General features: G+C 43.8%; 1 protein-coding gene across 1 annotated transcript; it reads left to right on the forward strand.

The window, feature by feature from the left end:
- Positions 1-1743: 1743 nt before the first annotated feature.
- LOC310788124 (uncharacterized protein) lies at positions 1744-20899 on the forward strand. The gene is made up of 3 exons (XM_083649630.1): positions 1744-2045; positions 5226-5420; positions 17234-20899. Exons 1-3 carry the CDS (start codon positions 1745-1747, stop codon positions 18331-18333), a joined length of 1596 nt encoding a protein of 531 aa, XP_083505756.1. The 5' UTR covers position 1744; the 3' UTR covers positions 18334-20899.
- The last annotated feature ends 1467 nt before the right edge of the window (positions 20900-22366 follow it).

The raw sequence follows: 22366 nt of genomic DNA on the forward strand, positions 1-22366 counted from the left end.
TTTATTTCATATAACAATATTGGATATTTTAATAATAGCCAGGCCTATATTGACTGCCAAACTGGAAATGTCCCTGATTTTCATTTCAGAAATCTGGTCACCTAACAGGTGCTTTTAGTACAACATCTAGGGACGGGCATTGCAAATTAGCCTATAGGCTAGTATGCTGTGATACATGTAATCAGAATAAATTAATTGCGGGGGGAGGGGTGCGGAGGGTCGGAGTCTGTGTGTGAGTGTGTGAATCCAGCAACCTGTCTGACTGGTGCTGACTACTATCCAGGACTGCAATCACCATTTCACTCCAAAATACAAAGTCCAGCATTGCTACACATTGCATGACATATAGTTACTGCTTGCTTGTCACCGCCAAATATCTCTCTACCTACCTACATCCTACACCAGCTACCTACATCAGCTCATACAGCCAGCAGCGTTAAATGCAGAGCTAACCCTGCTAGCTAACATGAGCATGAATTAGCATCCGACATGTAACGTTAACGGGTTAGCGACAGACTCATACAGTTCTCTGTGACTGAAAGGGACACTTGCCTCTCACTGGACGCACACAGCCCTCTCTGTATGCAGTGCTAACCATTGAGATATAGGTGCTAACTACGTTTTCAACAATGGTTTTAACTCAACTAATAACACACAGGCCTTCTCACCCTTGTGCTGCTAGCAACAATAAGCACTTCCGGTGGCCGTTTTTTTCAAAATAGAAGGACTGCAAGTACACAGCACACAGAAGCCATTGAAAAATGATTATTTTGCACATTAAAATAATAATAATAGCTAATACCAATACTGACGATAACAACAATAATATTAATAATAATAATAACGTCTGTTCAAACTATACACTCCCTTCCAACAAACAGCGAGCGCAAAATACAGCCGCTGACCCAGACCGCAGGTCACCCAGTGTTGCCAGATCTCACAAGAGAAACAAGCAACCATCTAAACCCCCTTTTCACAGAAACCATTTTGAGGTGGTAAAGCAGGTGTAACCAAAACCATTAATTATTCAATTTATTTAGGTGTTCCAGTGCCAGGACCCTCATTAATGTCATTGGTTACACTTGCTTTACTTTCTGCTTTACCACCTTAAGTGAAAAGGGCTTATGGTAACAAGCCCAAAATAAGTGAGTTTCAGCACAATGACCACAAGAGGGAACCATATAGCTAGTTTAGACTAGTAGGTGTCACTTGCTGAAGACCTGCTTGAGACCAAGTGACCAAGTGAAATGATCCCAGATAAACATGTATCAAGGTTCAAGGTTCACTTTATTTGTCTCCCATGGGAGAAATTGGTCTCGGAGTAAAATAGTAAAATGCTGCAGTACATACAGACATGGACAATACACAAACACACTGTATGTGACACGTGCAGAACACTTAGTAAGTTGAGGTAGTTCAGTCATTCATCACAGTTATTTATACTCATCACCTTTCAGGCATACCTCTTGAACCATATGGATCATACAATAATGCAGGGCAAAATACAACAGTGCAATCAGTTACAAACGATACTAGTGTATCTCACAGTACATTACAGGCAAGCAAACCATTACTGTACATGTTTGTGCCCCTCCAAGCCAGCAGGAGGCGCGCTCTACGCTTTCTGCTTCAATCAACAATTACAAACCACGCTGACCCGGACGAGAGTGAACGGCTGTATTTCTTTCCATGATTTCTTTGTCTTTGGTCTGAAGGGAGGAAGCTGAAGTGCTAAAGCAGAAACATGTTTGTTAGCAGCGGGGCCGTGCAGCTGAGGCTGTGTGTACAGGAGCGGATCAGCTGTGCTGCTGAAGACTTTCTGCTGCTGCTGGAAAAAAGAAACGAAAGGGCTGAAATCCCACCGGAGGAGCTGAGAGCGCTGCTAACCGAGCGGCTAACTGCGGCTGCGCAGGAGATTTTCGGGCTGTTTGAGAAAACCGTGGCGGAGTACGAAGACAAAGTTCAGCGATCAGATCAAGAGATCCGCCGACAGAGGAAGCTGCTCCATGTCCTGTTGCAACCCCAAGTGAGGCTGGACAGAGCAGGTTAGTCCGTCCGCACCGTAGCTAGGAGCCGTGTCAAGCTAAAGCTACACAGAATAAGACGGGATGACTTCCGGTCACAGCTTTCAAAATAAAACCCTGTCGACAAAAATATGTTGCAATGGGTTTTTTGTAAATTGAAAATAAAGCCCATTTTAGATTGGCCCCAAAACACACTAATATACGGCGACCAGATTATCAAGGGCCTCAAGCCGGGACACTTACTGGGGGTAGAGGTGAGGGGTCAGCTTCAGTTCTCTGCTCTCTTTAACACACACACACACACACACACACACACACACACACACACACACACACACACACACACACACACACCATTGACTGCTCTGCTGAGATCTGCTCTATCAGATAAAGGGAAGATGCACCTGATCACACCTGATGTAGCCTATAGACAAATCTTTTCAAAAAATTATATAAAGATTCATGAGAATTGATCAAGGGTGATATAGACGATCAAAGATCAAAATAGGGTCAATACGTATTTACAGCTGAACTTTAATTCAGCTTTGTAACACAGCAAGAGTAACATTTGAATTGAAAACTTAATGAGGAAACCAGAGATGACATTGAGAGTGACAAGAAAAATACACATTCATATGTCTGTGCAATAAGTAAATAACTCACAGCTATATGGTTTGCAATTGTAGTTCAACTAAGGACCATCTCATGCTTGTTGATTTAATGGAAACACATAATCTAGTAGGAATACATGATTGCAAGTAGCCTACTGTTTTTTGATCGCACATACCTAAAATTCCCATATACGTCTTGGTAAATGGTAAATGGTAAATGGCCTGCATTTATATAGCACTTTTATCCAAGCGCTTTACAGTCAGTAGGTACATTCACCCATTCACACACCGATGGCGGCAGGCTACCACGCAGGGTGCTGGCACACCAACGGGAGCAATTTGGGGTTCAGTGTCTTGCCCAAGTCAAGGACACTTCGACATGCAGACTGGAGGAGCCGGGAATCGAACCACCGACCTCTTTTATCCAAAGCGATTAGTGGACGACCTGCTCTACCGCCTGAGCTACAGCCGCCCCTTCTTACTTTTTGACAAAAAATCTGATGTTGGTGAAAATTAATACCTAGGGATGGGTATCGAGAATAGGGATGTCGAATATAAAAAAAAATCTTGACCGACAACCGACGCTCATTAGCCGACTGTTGATCGGTTAACCAAGAAGATTAAAATGCGCTATTTGACTGTTTGTGCCCCATGAAACAATTACCACAACAAATGATTTATTTTTTCCCCATTAGAAAGAGGTTATTTTTACATCTACAAGCAGAAAAACACACATTAACGAAATGAAAAGACAAGTTGAATCCTCCTGCACACTAAACTAGGGATGGGCATTTTAAGCTATTTAAATACTCGAGTACTCTCCTTCTATTATGAACGGATGGCCTGATGGGGGGTCTGTGTGATTACTATGGTAATGACGGAGCAGGGGTAATCTGCTGTGTATGGGGCTGTTCACACATAACGTTTGCATTTTTGCGTGGAAAAAGTGCTACCTGGAGCATTTTTTGTGAGGAGAGGGACTGACATTAGTGTGATCGTGTGATATTAGGTGACGCTAAACTAATGTGACGTCTTAAGCCTACTTCAGACAGTATCTCCGATGGTTGGATGGATGGCATTAGCGCTTCGGAGCAGACAATAGTGTTGTGAAACAAGCAAAGGCTCATTTCCAATACATGTCCATTGTCCAGTATCATCCATTTTACTTTATGATCACTGTTACACTAACGTAAATCCACGGATTACAAGGTCCGGTGTTCTGCCAAAAAGTGAAAACTGACCAGATTAACGTTACAGCTGCAGCTAAATAGTGATCACCATGAAGCGATTGTCTCCCAAAAAGTGATTCTTTCTCCTCATTTCTTGTGACTAACGTTATGGGAAACGATAGTGTAGGCAGTAAACTAGTGCAAAGTTTTGAATGAGTTTTATCGGGCGTGCACTATGAAGAAGCGTGCATCGGTCTCCTTCGGGAGCATATCTCCAGCCACCATTTTCGGGATGAGCTGGAAAACTTCCGGTTAAAACTTTCAAAATAATATTACTTAAACAAAAGTAAATAGCTTATTGATGCACGTTGGAGGAGAAAAAGGTATTTCAACGAATGAAGCAGCAAACCTTGTATCAAAATACTCGTTGTGATGTTATATGGCGTGAAACTGTGGCTGTAACACATTACTCAAAATAAATAAGGTTACGTTACAATAAGCGTTTTATTTTGAAAGCAACAAAGCAGATGACGTACTTGTACATTCTGGCTGACTTGACGCCTGTACAGTTCATGCTGCCAGATCCACATGACGATGCATGCGTATATGTAGACCATTTTTAAAGGGGTGGGGAGTCGGGCGAGTACCCGAACAGCGGAAACGTTACTCGAGTACTGACGTTATGAACGAGTATCGAGTACCCGAGTACTCCCGCCCATCCCTACACTAAACAAAAACATTCCTCCGATAGGCTACTGCTTATAAGCTGCATGCATTGCAGAAGGGGGAAACGCGGGCAGAAAGAAAAAAATCCATACTCACAATTCTAAAATGAATTATGTTACTGCAGGTGTCGGAATTAGTCTAATAAAACCAGCAGAAACTAATTTTAAAAGCTCAGAACAAAAATCGGTTGCTGATGATGAACGAATTTCTAATTTGAAGAGCACATCATGCAGCCGCCCCGTCAAGTGTTTCAGCGGATGACAGGCTGCAGGGCGCACTGACGAAGCGCACATGCTATCTCCTCCTTTTAGCAACATTCTCACTAATCCCACAGTGGTTTACCTGCTTTTGAGATCTGCAAACTAGTTTGCTTCTCTCTCCCCCCTCTCCCTTCACACGTCCTTATCCGCAACTCCAGAAACGAGTAGGCTATAACCGAACTACGCGTCCAAGGTGTCCGTAGCTGTCCGTTTCAAGTATATCAGCGCTGTAGGTAGCCCCTTTTGCGACCTTCCGGGTATAATAATGAATCCCCTCCAGAGTCCCTTATCCACCCATAGACTTCCACTCTCGCGCCCAAGCTGTCTAAATCAGCGATACGCACGTATTACAAGTGTCGCAGAAACATTTCAAAGCCACCCACCCAAAGCAGACGTGCGAAAATTAATCAATAACTTCATTCTCATACAATGTAGTGTCAAGTCTTGACCAGCTGGGATTCACCCAACTGATACAACAAGCCACCCACTTTGAGGGAGGACACCTAGACCATGCCTACTTCAGAGACAACCAAGACATCACAGCCCACCCCTCTCTCTACAGTCCATACTACACAGCCAGAGACCATGATGCTCTGCTTGTAACATTGACTAAAACCAGCAGGACTCAAGGTATGGCCCACACACTTATTAGTTAGTAACACATTTTTGGACTTTAAAGTCTGATGCTCTGGTGACACTGAGGTGGAGAATAACGTGTCTAACACAATGGAAAATATGAACATAGCAAATGCAGATTTCAAACTCGGTATAATCTCATATACCTTGATTTCAAATTGAACAGCGAATTCCAACCTACTCCTTCCCTGAAGATTTGAAGAAACCAGAGATTGGGACAAACATTTCTATTGTATATTTCTAGATGTTAATAAATATCACCAAAGAAAAATTGACCAGAAGTCACCGTTTTGATGCAGGGCAGCCGCTTCTATAAATCACTCTACATGTGTGTGTGTGGATGACATTTAGCCTAGGCGCCTCCCCCCACTTCAAATGTCCAAGATTGTGAGAGTGGAGTAGGGCTGCACAATAAATCGATTTTGAATCGTAATTCGAGTTAATTAGTTAGGACGATGTTAAAAAAAATTAAAATCTTCAAATGGATTTTCACTTTAACTATGGTACGGCGGCTCTCTCTCTCCCTTCTCCTCGTCCCTTCTGCCCGCTGTAAAGTCTCTCTGAAGGCTGTGGCTCCTGGCTACTAAAGACAGCAGTGCAACAAACTGATTTCAACACCTCCGAAAAAGCACAGGAATGCAAGCAGCGTGTTGCTGCGGACTGCACAAAATATGAGAGCCACAACACGCACACACACGCACACACACACACACACACACACACACACACACACACGCACACGTGCACACACACACTTTTCACCAACACGTTATCACCGGACAGTGAAATGTTGGCTTTAGGACACATAACAACAAAACAACACGTGGGGCCACCGGGTAGCTTAACGTTAAGTAGCAGTAACATTACGTTTCCAGACTCACCCTGTCTGTCTGCATTTCCTCCTCCTGCTATGCAGTTACCCACCCGTTACCCATGTCAAGTGACTGCAGGTTAGCAAGCAACAGCCAGGAAGTTAGGCATGGCAGCGCCAAGCTAAAACAGGAAGTTGGGTTGTTCTAGAGTAAAAGCTTAAATTATTTCACTTATGAGAAAAAAATATTTTTTGAGCTGTGCAGGGCAACAAATGGTGAGAGAAGTATAATAGTATTTTTAAAAAGTGAAATCGAAAATCAAATTTTGAGAGAAAAAATCCAAGATTTTATTTTTAGGCCAAATCGTACAGCCCCGTCCAAGCCACTGAAAGACACACACACATACACACACACACACACACACACACACACAGACCAGGGTCCCCGCGGGGTCTTAAAAGTATTACATTTAGAAATTCTCTAAATAAGGCCTTAGAAGTATTGAATTTAGTTTACAAGGTAGGAGGAGTCCCTTGCGCTTCAGCCCCTCCACAGAGGGAGGTCCTAACCCTAACCCTCCACAGAGGGAGGTCCTAACCCTCCACAGAGGGAGGTCCTAACCCTAACCCTCCACAGAGGGAGGTCCTAACCCTCCACAGAGGGAGGTCCTAACCCTAACCCTCCACAGAGGGAGGTCCTAACCCTAACCCTCCACAGAGGGAGGTCCTAACCCTCCACAGAGGGAGGTCCTAACCCTAACCCTCCACAGAGGGAGGTCCTAACCCTAACCCTCCACAGAGGGAGGTCCTAACCCTAACCCTCCACAGAGGGAGGTCCTAACCCTCCACAGAGGGAGGTCCTAACCCTAACCCTCCACAGAGGGAGGTCGTGCTCTCAGAACAGGACAGTATAATAACAAAGTAAAGGAGGATCCTGGAGCTTTAATAAGGTGCAGTACCTCAGACTACCTCAGACAGTATCGCCGATGGTTGGATGGATGGCATTAGAGCTTTGGAGCAGACAAGTTGTGAAACAAGCGAAGGCATTTCCAATACATGTCCATTGTCCAGCAATGTCAGGTTATTGTCCAGTATCATCCATTTTACTTTATGATCACTGTTACACTAACGTAAATCCACGGATTACAAGGTCCGGTGTTCTGCCAAAAAGTGAAAACTGACCAGTGTGATTAACGTTACAGCTGCAACTAAATAGTGATCACCATGAAGCGATTGTCTCCCAAAAAGTGATTCTTTCTCCTCATTTCTTGTGACTAACGTTATGGGAAAGCGTACATCTGTCTCCTTCGGGAGCATATCTCCAGCCACCATTTTCGGGATGAGCTGGAAAACTTCTGGTTAAAACTTTCAAAATAATATTACTTAAACAAAAGTAAATAGCTTATTGATGCACGTTGGAGGAGAAAAGGTATTTCAACGAATGAAGCAGCAAACCTTGTATCAAAATACTCGTTGTGATGTTATATGGCGTGAAACTGTGGCTGTAACGCATTACTCAAAATAAATAAGGTTACGTTACAATAAGCGTTTTATTTTGAAAGCACCAAAGCGGATGACGTACTTGTACATTCTGGCTGACTTGACGCCCGTGCAGTTCATGCTGCCAGACGATGCGTTCGTAGATCTTCTAGACCATTTTTAAAGGGGTGGGGAGTGGAGCGAGTACCCGAACAGCAGAAACGTTACTCGAGTACTGATGTTATGAACGAGTGCTCGAGTACCCGAGTACTCGCGCCCATCCCTAGTTAAAACTTAAGACTTTGTGTTCATTCACAGGGTTAGAACTTAAGGGGGTGTAGCAGTCAAGAGGCCCTATCTTGGTACAGGCGATATCCCCTATTTGCTCACCTGTTTAGGTGCCTTAACGATAGCAGTCCGCCTCGCGCAAGTGTCCAGGTGTTATGCCTAGTTTTGTACCCCCGCCCGGCAGCAGCTAAATGCATCCCCACCTCACGGGAGCATATTGTAATGATTTATACAGAAATGTAACTGTTTAAAAGTGATATAATTGTCTGGGTAGACGTGACCTCCCTGTTTTCTAAGTTAAAACAGCCCCAAAATATAGTGGGGATGCAATTCTCGGCAGGGATGTGGAAACATTCACTTCACCTGCCGCAGGCGCAAATTAGAGCTGTGCCAAATCATCTGCGCCCCCAAAATGCCAGTGCAAACGGGATTTGGGTGGTCTTAAGTACCAGAATTATTCACAGGCGTGGCCAGGCAATGCCTGGGCATGACATCAATAAAACCAATCAGATTCCCGTCTCGCAAACGCTGTGTTTGCGCAAGGCATGCAATATGCTGTAATTCTCTCCATGCGTAATGGTGTACTCACTCGTGCCAAGGACAGAGAGAGATGGAGAGAGCTTGTTGACAGATCGTCTGTGGTGCCAACGACCTTATCGGATAGGTGAAGGTGAATAGCCTATTGCAAGTAGGCTAATGTCCATTGTCCAACACGTTTTCTCAATTAATTTCCCTCTTTGCGATGTGATAGGTTTCTCAGTGAGTTATAGTTGATTGCCTCACTGAATTATCTGCTAATACCCAATTTTAGCAGCAGAATTTGATGTCCTGGCGTGGCACGTCCGTGCATAATGACATATCCAAAAGGAATTTTACTCTGCACTGCGCTGCGCAGCACGGAGATTATGGTGCACTCAAGCGCAGCGGGGTATTTAGCAGGTAAGAGTTGCTTTTAAAAGCTCTTAGCGCAAAGTAATTGCGTGCTGCTGTCGATAGGATAATGCCATCTATCCCCACATTTTTGCACCGAAACGCCTGGTTTGGCATGTGGCACGCCTATGTCCATTACAATTATAACAAGCTTGTTATAACAAGCTTGTGCACGTATGCAAACGCTAAATTACCGCTTTTGCGACGATAGGGCCCAAGGTCTCTGAGCTGGGACTTGATGCTCTATTGTTCAAGACTTAATACTACTATTAGCTCAACATAATGAGACCAATCTCATCGCAAATTTGCCCCCTGGTGGCCGTGGCAAACATTTTTGAAAATGGCCACCATCGATTTGTCAACATTTCCTATCCCATTGGACCCACATGCAATACCAGACATAATATAGATCCTAGTAAGCCTGAGAACCAAATAAAAATACTCATTCAAAATGATATGGACTTTTACAAAGTAATTGGTCACTTCATTATAGGCCTATTAGTGCGGCTATTGTTCATTTTGTGTTAAAAGTGCCAAATTTGGCACAGAAATAGCTTAAAAGATGTAGAAGACATCTGGATATTGGGGCATTGCAGTCAGATTGGCATTTTGATGACCATTTTCCAAAATAACCGCCAGTCGTTATTGGCATAGAACACTTTGGTGTTAACACTTTGCCCCAAGCTGCTGTTTCCATGTTTTCAGCACCTCAAATATTATTATTTACATTGTAGGGACAATGGGCCAAATGGCGTTGGACTCATTACATTACATTACGTCATTTAGCAGACACTTTTGTCCAAAGCGACTTACAATATCACAATTTGTCAACAGTACAGAAAACCACTATGCAACACAATCAATGACAGCTAAGATATTTTGATAGACTAGCACCATGTAGGAAGTAGTTTGAGAAGGAATAAGTAACATGTAGCATTAGTTTTTTTTAATAGATGTTAGTTCAAGAAGGGCCCAGATGTAGCCTGAAAAGGTGAGTTTTTAGTCTCCGCCGAAAGATTGGCAGTGATTCGGCCGTTCTGACTGAAGGGGGGAGCTCATTCCACCATTGTGGTGGCAGGAACGAGAAGAGTTGCGATCGGGACGAGCAGCTTTTGAGCCCACGTAGCGGTGGAGGAGCGAGACGATCTGGACGGGTGGAGGAGCGGAGGGAGCGATGAGAAGTTTGGAACTTGACCATGGACTGCAGATAGAAAGGGGCTGTCGTGTGGACTGCCCTGTAGGCCAGTACCAGTGTCTTGAATTTGATGCGAGCTGAGATGGGAAGCCAGTGAAGGTCACGGAAGAGTGGAGTGACATGAGAGAATTTTGGTTGGTTGAACACCAAACGGGCTGCAGCGTTCTGAATGAGCTGAAGCGGTCGGATGGCTGCAGCAGGTAGCCCAGCCAGAAGAACATTGCAGTAGTCCAAGCGAGAGATGATAAGTGACTGGACCAGGAGTTGTGTTGCTTCCCTTGTGAGGAATGGATGGATTTTGCGGATGTTGTACAGGGAGAACCTGCAGGAGCGGGCAGTTGCTGCGATGTAGGCTGAGTTGGACAGCTGATTGTCAAGGATCACTCCGAGGTTCTTAGCTGTTTGAGAGGGAAACACAGTAGTGTTGTCAATGGAGATGGAAAGGTCAGTGAGGGGACAGTCTTTCCCGGGGAGGAAGAGTAGCTCTGTCTTACCAAGATTCAGCTTGAGATGGTGGGCAGACATCCAAGCACCAATGTCTTTGAGGCATGCAGCGATATGGAGATGTGGGTGTCTGAGGGGGGGAAAGAGAGGTAGAGCTGAGTGTCGTCAGCATAGCAGTGATAAGAGAAGCCATGAGATGAGATCACATGGCCAAGAGATCTGACATCTGAGAGAGATCTGAGACTCGCATATGAAGAGCACTAAACAGCAGGCCTATTGCACAATTGATCTATCGCTAAGCCACGCCCCGAACGCAGACGAGCCAATCACAGCGCATGCAGTTCTACAATACACTCGGACATTCTCAACTTAGAGTTCCATAGAGAAGCACTAGAAAACGCGAGTTTCCTCTGGTTTTATACATTTATAAGTTGAAAAAATTGTCAAACGATGTGCATGGGGGTAAATGCAACATTACGAGGTATCCTGGGAGGCCAGGCAATTGATAGTATTAAACTAGTAAACGTAGATCCACTCACATCCACAATGCTACTGTTTTGGAGTTAAATCTGCAATCGTGGTGACAGCGAGATGACGAGTCTTCTCCCTCATTTGGCTTCCATGATCCAAAAGGTATCATGAAATCATCATGGTATTCAGAAAGTCTGCAAAATAAAATGCTGAATTATGCGAGTTTCCAGTCTATGTTATGCGCGTGGAGTTGGTGAAGAGTTAGAGAGGAGAGGCTGACCAGTGAGACTAGTGAAGAGGAGGCTCATTGATTGATGTGATTATAACATCCCCAGACACCAGTCAAACCCTAAAACGAGGGAATTAATCCTGTTCTCCAAATAAATGTGAGGTAGTCTAAAGAGAAAAGATCCAGGAGGAAAACATGATGTTAAAAGCTGTAAGCTATGCCTCTGCTGATCTGCTGCTACACCACCACCCATGCGTGCGTGCCGTTGTCTCGCTATGAAAAACATCTACATTATTTAACGTTTCTTGATTATACAGAGGTACATGAAATAGATTACCAGGCGCCACTCTTCAATTCGGCATATAGGCTATATAATCCACCGAGAGGTTACTCTTAACACTTTCAGTGCCACGGCCCTTGGGCAAAAGGTTGCTTGCTGTGCCACATAGGCCGCAATGCATTTTAAAACAGTCATATAATTTCTTTAATAATTACTATGTAAACACTGAACACGCACAAATAACGATGAGACTCTCTTCTATCACCTGCAAAAAAAAGTTTATTGATCCCATTTTCCGTTCTTTAGTTATGAGCCGGAGAAGATAGCCTGATTGAACGAAAAACAGAGCTTTTTTTCTACGAGCTGAGATAATGAGCCTTTTGTGAAATTAAACATTTCAAGCACATCACTGACTCTGAAGCTAATTTTCTGATGTAGTCACACCTCACAAATAATTTCCTTCAATAAAACAGTGAAGGCAAGGGAATTTTGTTTGGAAGAATAATATTTTTAGCTGAAACCAGCAGCGCTGGCGCCTGCATGCGCTGCTGGTTGCAGCTTCTTGCTGATCTTTTGCTGCTGGTGGGCATCGGATATTCTGGCTTGCGTTTGCCAACCCTGTCCTGCTGTCTGGGTCTGTGTTGTGTACTTGGCTCTGCGTGCCCTCCTCCCCCCCCCCCCCCCCGTTGTGGGAGGAGTATCTCTCTGCTCTGCTGTTTTATCTGCCTGTGCTCAGCACTGAAAAAGGTCGCTAGATCCTGCTTTTTTACAGCCGCGTGTACCAGCTCCCATGCTTCGAGTTGAGAATAATAACAAATCCACGGCTGATCATGTGTTGCAGCGGACACGGAGGCTGTTGCAGCGGACACCGAGGTGCTCAATTGTGATAGCAGATTGGCTGCTGCAGGGGCACAGCTAAACGTTGCTTCAATGAAGCCGCTGCATACGGACGGATGCGATGCGATTTCCTTCCCCCCAATGACTTCTTCTGTGTGTTTCACTCCACGTTCTCTCATCTGGAGAGCGCTGTCGCCACCTAAGGGTTCTGTAAAATAGGTTAGACACATTCAATACCTCTGATCTTGTAAGAGGCGATGTAAGAGGCATAGATCGACACCCCCCCGTCAAAAAAAAAAATTCGAGTTATTGACGCCATTTGGCGTCGCTGGCACTGTACGGTAAATTTCTAATGACGCCATATGGCGTCGCTGGCACTGAATGTGTTAAGTGAATGTCAATTCTGGATCTGAGTCGCCTGTTATCCCCACCCGCTGTCTTCCTCCGTTAAAATGTTTGATTAAAGATTCGCTAAAGCCGTTTCCAGGCATGCACGTATCGCATTTATTTTTATCGATAGCTTTAAATGTTGTACATTGCCCTCCATGGCATAGAAAAGTAAGTAAGTAACCTTGCTTGCAAGATGGATAACCTCGTGAGATCAAAAGAGATTCTCTCGACGTAATCCATCTTGTCATGCACAGGCAGTTAGGATGATTGGCCGAACCATGGCTGGCTCGACGAATCAGCGGCAGCCTTAGGCGGGCTTTCTGTGTGTAGTGGGTACATGGTCTTTGTAGTTCTTTTCACTCGTCAACATGGCTGCCGCCGCGGAAGTGACAGGCAGTCTGAATGAAATTGAATGTAACGTTCCCAATTCTATGTATTAAATTCTAAAAAACGACCCTCAACATTTGGGAAGGCTAAGCCACACAACTAGTTCGTTATAATCGAACGTCATGCTTCGAAGGCGACTTTACGACGATGAGGACGGTGAGGACTCAATCATAGACTACCACGGAGATCTCTTACAGGCACAGGCACCTTCCTCCGGTCGCAAAAGTTGTGAAGAGCGTCTTGGGATATAACTTAGTGACGGCTGCCATTATTCTAGTCAGCCTGCCTTGTGTTTGTCCGAGTGAGCACGGGGGGTGGGGCTTAGCTGAGCATGGGGGGCGGGGCTTAGCGATAGGTCATTCTGTACTAACCAGCACAAGCACCGTGGCTAATGGTTAATTGATTATATGTAACAAATCAATGATAACTTACATCGATGTTTCTTTCTGTAACGTTTTATCTCTGAAGGAAGTCAAAATGTACCATTTATGTCGGCAGACTTGGCACTGCACATCACTTGACAAGTCCGTGCAGGACCAGGCCAGAGACGAATGAGAGAGAGAGAGACCGCTCATTCCAGGCTCCGCCAATAGTATGGAAACTCTTCCGGTCTCCTAAATGGCAGCTTGTGATTGGCTGTCTGTCAATGTTATGAAACGTCATTTGCTAGACCCAGAGCCGTGTAGATAGAAGAGTCCCGACATCTCCATTCACACCAATGGACCAGTTTTTTACTCTCAAGAGTTCCAGGAAGTAAGGCCCTGGATTAAGCAGCACTGTTGAGTTGCAGCAAAATAGACAGTTTGTGTTGTACTCTGAAAGGGTTTTTTTCCCCCTTGAATCAAATTGTACATTATCAGCTTTATTTTAGCATGCAAAAGTAGCGCGAGACCCATTCCTGGCTGTTCATTGGCTAATGAGTATCGCATTTTGGTCCTCCGCTGACGCCACTCTCAGAGGACACTAGCTAGACCCAAGGGGTACGTGCGAGTTGAGTTGTCACTAATGTCGAAATATCTCTGACAGACACACACAAACACATGCAGGGATTCACAGCGAACACGTATGCTACCGTCAGCGCGGATCTGAGGAGGGAGCGAGCAAACAAACAGATTTTCATCACCCCAAACAACTCTCCTCTCTAAGTTAACATCTCCTTCTCCTCTCTTCTTCCCCTCTCCTAAGGTAGCTAATTAAGTAGCAAATCCTCTTAAAGTCTAACTGAACCCGTTCGTCACGTGCATATGAGTCCGTTTCAGACTGAAAACATAGTTTGTCTAAGAGGACAGGTTGAGAGGCGGGTCATAGTATCATGTCGATGATTTTATTTGACAATTCTGGGGACTGGATTGGGCTTTGGCCAATCCTGGCGTGTTCCGCCTCCAAATCGAGTGGGGTGTGGTGGCGCTCCCCTCGGGAAGAGCCTTTCGACGGGAGGCTGAGTGGCTGAGTGGAGCTCAGCGAGCCGCAGCCAGCCAGCTGCCTTCGTGTTGCCGAGCAGAGAGTGCAGCACGTCGGCCTGGAATCTCCGAAGTGCGACCCCTGACAACCAGGCTCTCGGATGCGTGCGCCATTATCGCTGCTGCTGTGAATACGATATCCCTGGAATGCGCGTTTTAACGAGCCAGTTACATTTCTTTGCATTCTTAGAGATTATAGTTTTTGTTTTTTGTTCATGTTTCTAACAATTGGCCAAGTTAGTAGTTAGTTTATGGGATAGGAATTCTGCCAGATGACAGGCACTAGGTGCCATTTTCTACTTCATTTGGAAGAGAAAATTATCCTGAAATGAAGATTTGATTGACAGCTGCATGTCGTGATATGATTGGTTGAAATGGGGTAGAAATTTGATAGTACTAGGTGACGTCAGCAAACTGTACATTACTGTTATCAATGAAATCTTGAAAAATGAACTTTTGATGTGAAAAAGTGTGAAAAACTAAAGAAATTAGATTGTTGTGATATTTTATGCATACATTATTAAATAGGTGCACTGCATACCCAGGTATTGAACTAAAAGAAAATAAGTCATTTTTGGGTTCAGCTCGACTTTAACACTTAGGTAGTGATTAGGGATGGGCGCGGGTACTCGAGCACTCGTTCATAACGTCAGTAGTCGAGTAACGTTTCTGCTGTTCGGATACTCGCCCCACTCCCCACCCCTTTAAAAATGGTCTAGAAGATCTACGCACGCATCGTCATGTGGATCTGGCAGCATGAACTGCACGGGCGTCAAGTCAGCCAGAATGTACAAGTACGTCATCCACTTTGTTGCTTTCAAACTAAAATGCTTATTGTAACGTAACCTTATTTATTTTGATTAATGCGTTACAGCCTCAGTTTCACGCCATATAACATCACAATGAGTATTTTGATACAAGTTTGCTGCTTCATTCGTTGAAATACCTTTTCTCCTCCAACGTGCATCAATAAGCTATTTACTTTTGTTGAAGTAACATTATTTTGAAATTTTAACCAGAAGTTTTCCAGCTCATCCTGAAAATGGTGGCTGGAGATACTCCCGCATGAGACGCATGCTTCTTCATAGCGCACGCCCGATAAAACTCATTCAAAACTTTGCACTAGTTTACTGACTACACTGTCGTTTCCCATAACGTTAGTCACAAGAAATGTGGAGAAAGAATCACTTTTTGGGAGACAATCGCTTCATGGTGATCACTATTCAGCTGCAGCTGACAGCTGTAACGTTAATCACACTGGTCGTCAGTTTTCACTTTTTGGCAGAACACCGGACCTTGTAATCCGTGGATTTACGTTAGTGTAACAGTGATCATAAAGTAAAATGGATGTTACTGGACAATGGACATGTATTGGAATTGAGCCTTCGCTTGGGTTGTTTCACAACATTGTCCGCTCCGAAGCGCAAATGCCATCCATCCAACCATCGGAGATGCTGTCTGAGGTAGGCTTTACGTTAGCTTAGCGTCGCCTCACCTAATATCAGTCAGTCAGTCAGTCAGTCAGTCCCTCTCCTCACATGCTCCAGGTAACGCTTTTTCCATGCAAAAATGCAAACGTTATGTGTGAACAGCCCCACACACAGATTACCCCTGCTCCGTCATTACCATAGTAATCACACAGACCCCCCCCCCACGCGAGTACTCGAGCACTCGTTCATAATAGAAGGAGAGTACTCGACTATTTAAATTGCTTAAAATGCCCATCCCTAGTAGTGATTTAGGTCATTCTCTTTTTTATTATTTATAATTTTTCATCATTGTTTAGACACCCCTGTCCACTCAAGCAGCACTTTTGTGCACTAATAATATCCATTTGGGACAACATTTTGTTTTTATCCGATTAATCGAATAAATAACCAACAGATTAATCGATTATCAAAATAATCATTGGTTGCAGCACTAGTGTTAGAGTACTAACTCACCATGTTAGTTTTTGAATTACTGGTATTGTAATTTATATAATGTATGTATATGACAAATACAAACAAAATGTTTGGTCATGGAAATTTGGTAAAGTCATGGAAATCCAATTAAGGTGAGACGCCATCTTAAATACAGTAGTCACCTGATGGAACAGAGGTCACATGATTGAACAACGCAGCTGTGTATAATAACAATCAGTCAAAGGAGTGAAGATCATAGACTACATATGTCATACAAGGAGAAAATCAACAGTATAGTCAAGTATATCTGTCATCACATGAGTGAAGAAAAAATCAATACAACTTGTGGTTGTTTCACTTGTGGTGTGATTAGGCGAAAATGTGTAGGAACCCACATGGAGTATTCTCATTGTGTGCCCTATTGGAAAGAAAGTTACTTGAGGAAAACATTTTGAGGGCAATTTTGATGATTAAAACTGTACTGCTTGTGGGGTTTAAAATCAATGACTGAAAGATGTGAAACACGGGGTAGGTGAAGTCCTCCTCGAGGTTCTCCGGTTTCTGGAGCCTGATTGTCTATGCACCTCAGTGTGCTCATATGTCCATACTGCAAAGGTAGCATCATTGATCTCCTTAACTTTAATGGTGACAAGTTTAGTTTGGTTTACAGATGTCCTTAATGTGAATATGTCTGTATTTCAGCTGTACCTCAAGACCTCCAGCAACTGTTGGTCAATAAAGAAGAGGTTCCCCCTGAGCAGCAGGAGTGGAGCTCCAGTCTGCACCAGGAGGACCCAGATCCCCCACACATTAAAGAGGAACAGGAGGAACTCTGGGCCGGTGAGGAGGGAGAACAGCTTCACGGGACGGAGGAGGCTGAGATCACCAAGTTCCCATCCACCTCTGTCCCTGTGAGGAGTGAAGATGATGAAGAGAAATGTATTTGTTCAGTCTGTGGTAAAAGTTGTAGTGGAAATCAACACTTGAAGAAACACATGAGAGTCCACACAAGAGATGATTGGAAGGAAACTAGTGAAGCTCAGTCAGGTTTTGACTCACAGAAAAACAGTGAAGTTCTTGGTAAGAAACACTTTAATTGCCTGTTTTGTAGGAGAAGATTTCGTCATAACGTACACTTGGAACAACACATGAGAGTCCACACAGGAGAGAAATCATTTAATTGCTCATTTTGTGGTAAAAGTTTTAGTCGAAATGCAACCTTGAAGAAACACATGAGATACCACACAGACGATAGTGATGGCGAACACTTGAAGGAACACATGACAGTCCACACAAGAGATGATTGGATGGAAACTATTGAAGCTAAGTCAGGTTTAGAAGCACAGGAAAGCATTGACGTTCTTGGGCAGAAATACTTTAGTTGCTCATTTTGTGGTAAAAGATTAGGTTCTAAAGGAGGCTTGATGATACACCTGAGAGTCCACACAGGCGAGAAACCATTTAAATGCACAGTCTGTAATAGAAGTTTCGCTATTAAAGGAAACATGACGAAACACATGATGGTCCACACAGGAGAGAAACCATTTAAATGCTCAGTCTGTGGTAAAGGTTTTGGTGAGAGGGGACACTTGAAGAGACACTGGATAGTCCACACAGGAGAGAAACGATTTATTTGCTTAGTCTGTGGTAAAAGTTATGGTCAAAAAGGAACCTTGAAGACGCACATGAGAGTCCACACGGGCGAGAAACCATTTAATTGCTCAGTCTGTGGTAAAGGTTTTAGTCAAAAACCAGAGTTGAAGAAACACATACGAGGCCACACAGGAGAAAAAAGCATTTAATTGCTCACTCTGTAGTACAAGTTTTGGTTATAAACAGTGCTTGAAGAGAAACACATGGAATTACACACGAGAGCATAACCATGTAATTATGTAATTGCTAAGTCTGCGTAAAATGTTCAGTCATAGTGGAACATTAAGTGTAGCCTGTGTTAAAATGTACAGTCATAGTGGAACATTAAGTTTAGTCAGTGGTCAAATGTACAGTCATAGTGGAATATTAAGTGTAGTCTGTGTTAAAATGTTCATAGTGGAACATTAAATTTAGTCTGGTAAAAATGTACAATCATAGTAGAACATTAGGTGTAGTCTGTGGTAAAATGTTCAGTCATAGTGGAACATTAAGTTTACACATGAAACTTCAGAAAAGTTTTAGTGACGGACATTTTAAGAGAAGCATGAGAGTCCACACGGGGCTTTGAATTACAGTATTGTGATAGTTCTGTTCTAAATCAGGCTTTCCCAAACTTTTCAGACCAAGTAGCACTACAGTATGTACAGTATGTACCAAACCAACCTTCCCAGGGACCAATTCCACTGCGGATACCAACCATTCCCCCCCCACATTTTTTCTTTATTTTTTGCTGATTTAACTGCAATAGCATCCGAATGGCTAAATAACATAAGGCTACTGGTTCAAAACAGACACACGTACACACACGCCAACATTAGGCTATGAAAAAGAGGACCCCTTTGAAAATGTTTTTACCTCACCAAAATTTTGCCTAAATTCAGAGCGTTATTTAGGCACCCTGTCGACAAGCTAGCATGACATGGTCAGTACCAATCGATACCTTAGGTTTCATATGATACCAGAAACTTCACTCTGGCTTTAAAATTGAGCCCGCGGACGTCCGGGTAGTGTAGCGGTAGATTCCCTGCCTACCAATACGAGGGTCGCAGGTTTGCATCCACGTGTTACCTCCGGCTTGGTCGGGCGTCCATACAGGCAGGATTGGCTGTGCCTGAGGGTGGGAAGCCGGATTGGGGGTATGTGTCCTGGTCGCTGCACTAGTGCCTCCTCTCGTCTGTCGGGGCGCCTGATCGGGGTGGAAGGGAACTGGTGGGAATAGCGTGCTCCTCCCATGTGCTACGTCCTGCCGGTGAAGCTCCGCCTGTCATGTGAAAAGAAGTGTCTGGCAACTGCGCATGTGTCGGACGAAGCATGGTGCTAGTCTCGGCTCTCCCCAGATCAGCAGAGGGTGGAGCAGCAACCGGGGCAGCCAATAGTGCAGCATGGGGATAAATTGGCCAAGTATAATTGGGAAGAAAATGGGGAAAAATCGTTAAGAAAAAAATAGTGCCCGCTGGATAGTAAGGTCAGGGTTCGAGGGGTGGCTAGTGAGAGTCGCTGGGGCTTTTTTTGTTTTCTCTTTTTACTGTTTCCGTTTCGTTGTCTATATGAGGAATCGGCACCGCAAAACACCCAGAACCGCGGCAGTTAACTAGTACGAATTGTGCCAAACAAACGTTAATATCTCAAAAACTATACATCACATCGCTTATATTTTGACATTTTGAGTGAGAGCAGAAGTAGCTCAAGAGTCTGATGTATAATATATGCATGTTTAGTTAAAGTTGTGTGAACTGTCGCCGTTTTAAAAATGTAAATAGCATAGAGAGTGAAGAGACTCACAGCTGGCTGCATATGGGGTCTCATTGCCGTTTCCCCCCTGTGACGGTTTGTTTACCAAAATGCTTATCGGCTGATCCTTCCTATTTGTTTTCTTGTTTCCTTCCTGTTTCTGTTGCTTTGTACAGATGATTGTTATTTGGTTTCTGAGGTAGAGACCCCAGGGATTACATTTCTCTGTCGCTATGACGGATTTCTGTCAATTGCAGCCCCCTATGTACAGTATATTATTTCAATTTGTGTATTGTATTTAGTTTGAATGAAAGTTTTTGTTCTGAACAATTCTGACCAGATGTACAAATGACTCTCCTGGGGTTTGTTCAAGCCAACGGTTTCCCAGTTGAACGTCGCATTTCCTCGCTTGTTTCAACGCACCACTGTTTCCATTTAGATCAATGTTGTGCTATGTTGTCGGGACTGAACGCGACCCTGCTCACTTTCTCTAGCCGCTCATGCAAACAAACTGTCGCTCAGACATTAGTTCCTAATGTTAAATGATCCCTAATGACAGCATTGGACTGAAGTTTCTTATTCTGAGAATAGATTTGGAGGTAACAGATGTTCGCGGGATCGCTGTCGTCGTCCAGCCTATCCCACATTTAATAACTGATGGTGTGAGGCGAGCTGCAGCTAATGGAAATGCTACCGTGAACAGCCTCAGACAAAACTCAACACAAACTAAGCTACATATTAGGTGAAAAATTAAATGGCTAGAACTCTTGAGCGAGGTACTGACCGAAAGGACAGGGGCGTGTTCAATTCCCCCAAAACACAAGCGGGTGTTACGGAAGGAAACTAGTGTGTTGAACGCAAGAAGGTTTCGGTTTTATACGCAACCATTGTTCAACTAGAAATTACTTCCGGTTTGCTATATTTGATTTCATGCTATGTACTTTTTTTGTGTGTGGTTTCAATGTTTACTAAATAAAAAACTAATTACTCTTGTATTGTTTCTGCCTGAGACTAATTTTCCTCTGCTCAGTTTCTGTTAAGAACATGTAAAAGAACACATTCTCATTGAGCGTTACATTTATGTTACATGTGGTGTTACATAGTACATGTTACATGTGGTGTTGTAATAAAAGTGATGAAAACTCTTTCTCCTACCAGGGCATGCTGTTAACACAGTAACAAGAAGCTGTCTGGTCCTGCTTTACCTTCTTTAGTGAAACTATGTGATTTATAAACATTGTAAATATTCAGTATTTTCCCGTACTCTACCACAGCAGGTGCAAACTGTAACCCAAATCAGAACATAGTACAGACTAAATTAATCTGGCAGTATCAGAAGCAGTACATGTTCAGCAGCTGGTCAGAAGTGCACAGGTTGTCATTTTAGTTCCCTTGATTGGGAGAGAAAGTGTTTGATTAATGATCAGTTAAGTCTCATCAACAGATCAACCGACCACACATTGTTGGCTGTGTGTGTAGTCCTATGTGTGTGTAGGCCTATGTGTGTGTAGGCCTATGTGTGCGAGAGTGAGTGTTGGACCACATAATGAGCAGTGAAGTCTCTCTTGTAACCGACTGCTTAAAAAAAGTAACCGACACAGGGGGGTGTGCATCCCTAACGTGAGTTTGCCTATTCTAGAAACCCCCACAAAGCTCTGATTATAACTCAAACCCTGGTGTAGCCTAGGCTACTTACTTCAAAGCCAATCAGAGTTAGAGTAGAGTAGGGGTCTTGGCAGAATGTGGGTGGGGGAAAAACCACCTCACTGTCTGTCACCTGTGTGTATGGGGAAAGGGGAGGGGTGGAGGGAATGTCTTAGGCCATGTTCAGACTAGGAGGCCAAATCTGATTTGTGAACTTTAGTGACCTATTAATCATTCTATCCAGATTGGTTTTATGAGTCTGGACGCTCCAAGTCTGATTTGTGTCACTTGTCTCAAACCACATAAGGTCTGGACACACAGATCCAATTTGAGCACTTGCCCAAATCAGATTTGTGGCAGTGTGGACACACTCCCAAATCAGATTTGGGAAACCAATCAAGATAATGATGTTTAATGACTTTAGCAGCAAATCGGATTTGCCTGTAATGTGAACATGGCCATAAGGTCTGTGTATTCATGCATCACATTGATACAGCCAGGACAAACACAGCAGCCACTCTACAGCTTACTAACTGACATACCGGATTTAACCACAGGGTGGAGCAGTTGACTAACAAGTTACAACAAGACACCCTGTAACATCTCCCTTCATGTACCATATTAAAACATTGTCAACTAGAAAAGTGCACTCAGTAGAGTGCAGATCTCCGCCAGGCACCACTATGACTAACAAGGATCAAAAGGGGAGTGTCTATTCCTGTGTTAGTGGAAGGGAGTAAAGGAGTGGTGGGTAACAGGGAGAAGGCTGATTTCCTAGTCAGGACCTTTCAGAAAGTACACAGTGTA

This window comes from Poromitra crassiceps, assembly GCF_964638095.1.
Source record: "Poromitra crassiceps genome assembly, chromosome: 13".
Classification (NCBI taxonomy): domain Eukaryota; kingdom Metazoa; phylum Chordata; class Actinopteri; order Beryciformes; family Melamphaidae; genus Poromitra; species Poromitra crassiceps.

Bases quoted from the DNA above. Each gene is read 5' to 3' on its own strand.
- LOC310788124 (XM_083649630.1), top strand. From the start codon at position 1,745: ATGTTTGTTAGCAGCGGGGCCGTGCAGCTGAGGCTGTGTGTACAGGAG. The intron at 2,046-5,225 runs GTTAGTCCGTCC...CATACAATGTAG, and splicing joins AGTGAGGCTGGACAGAGCAG to TGTCAAGTCTTGACCAGCTG. The intron at 5,421-17,233 runs GTATGGCCCACA...TCTGTATTTCAG, and splicing joins TAAAACCAGCAGGACTCAAG to CTGTACCTCAAGACCTCCAG.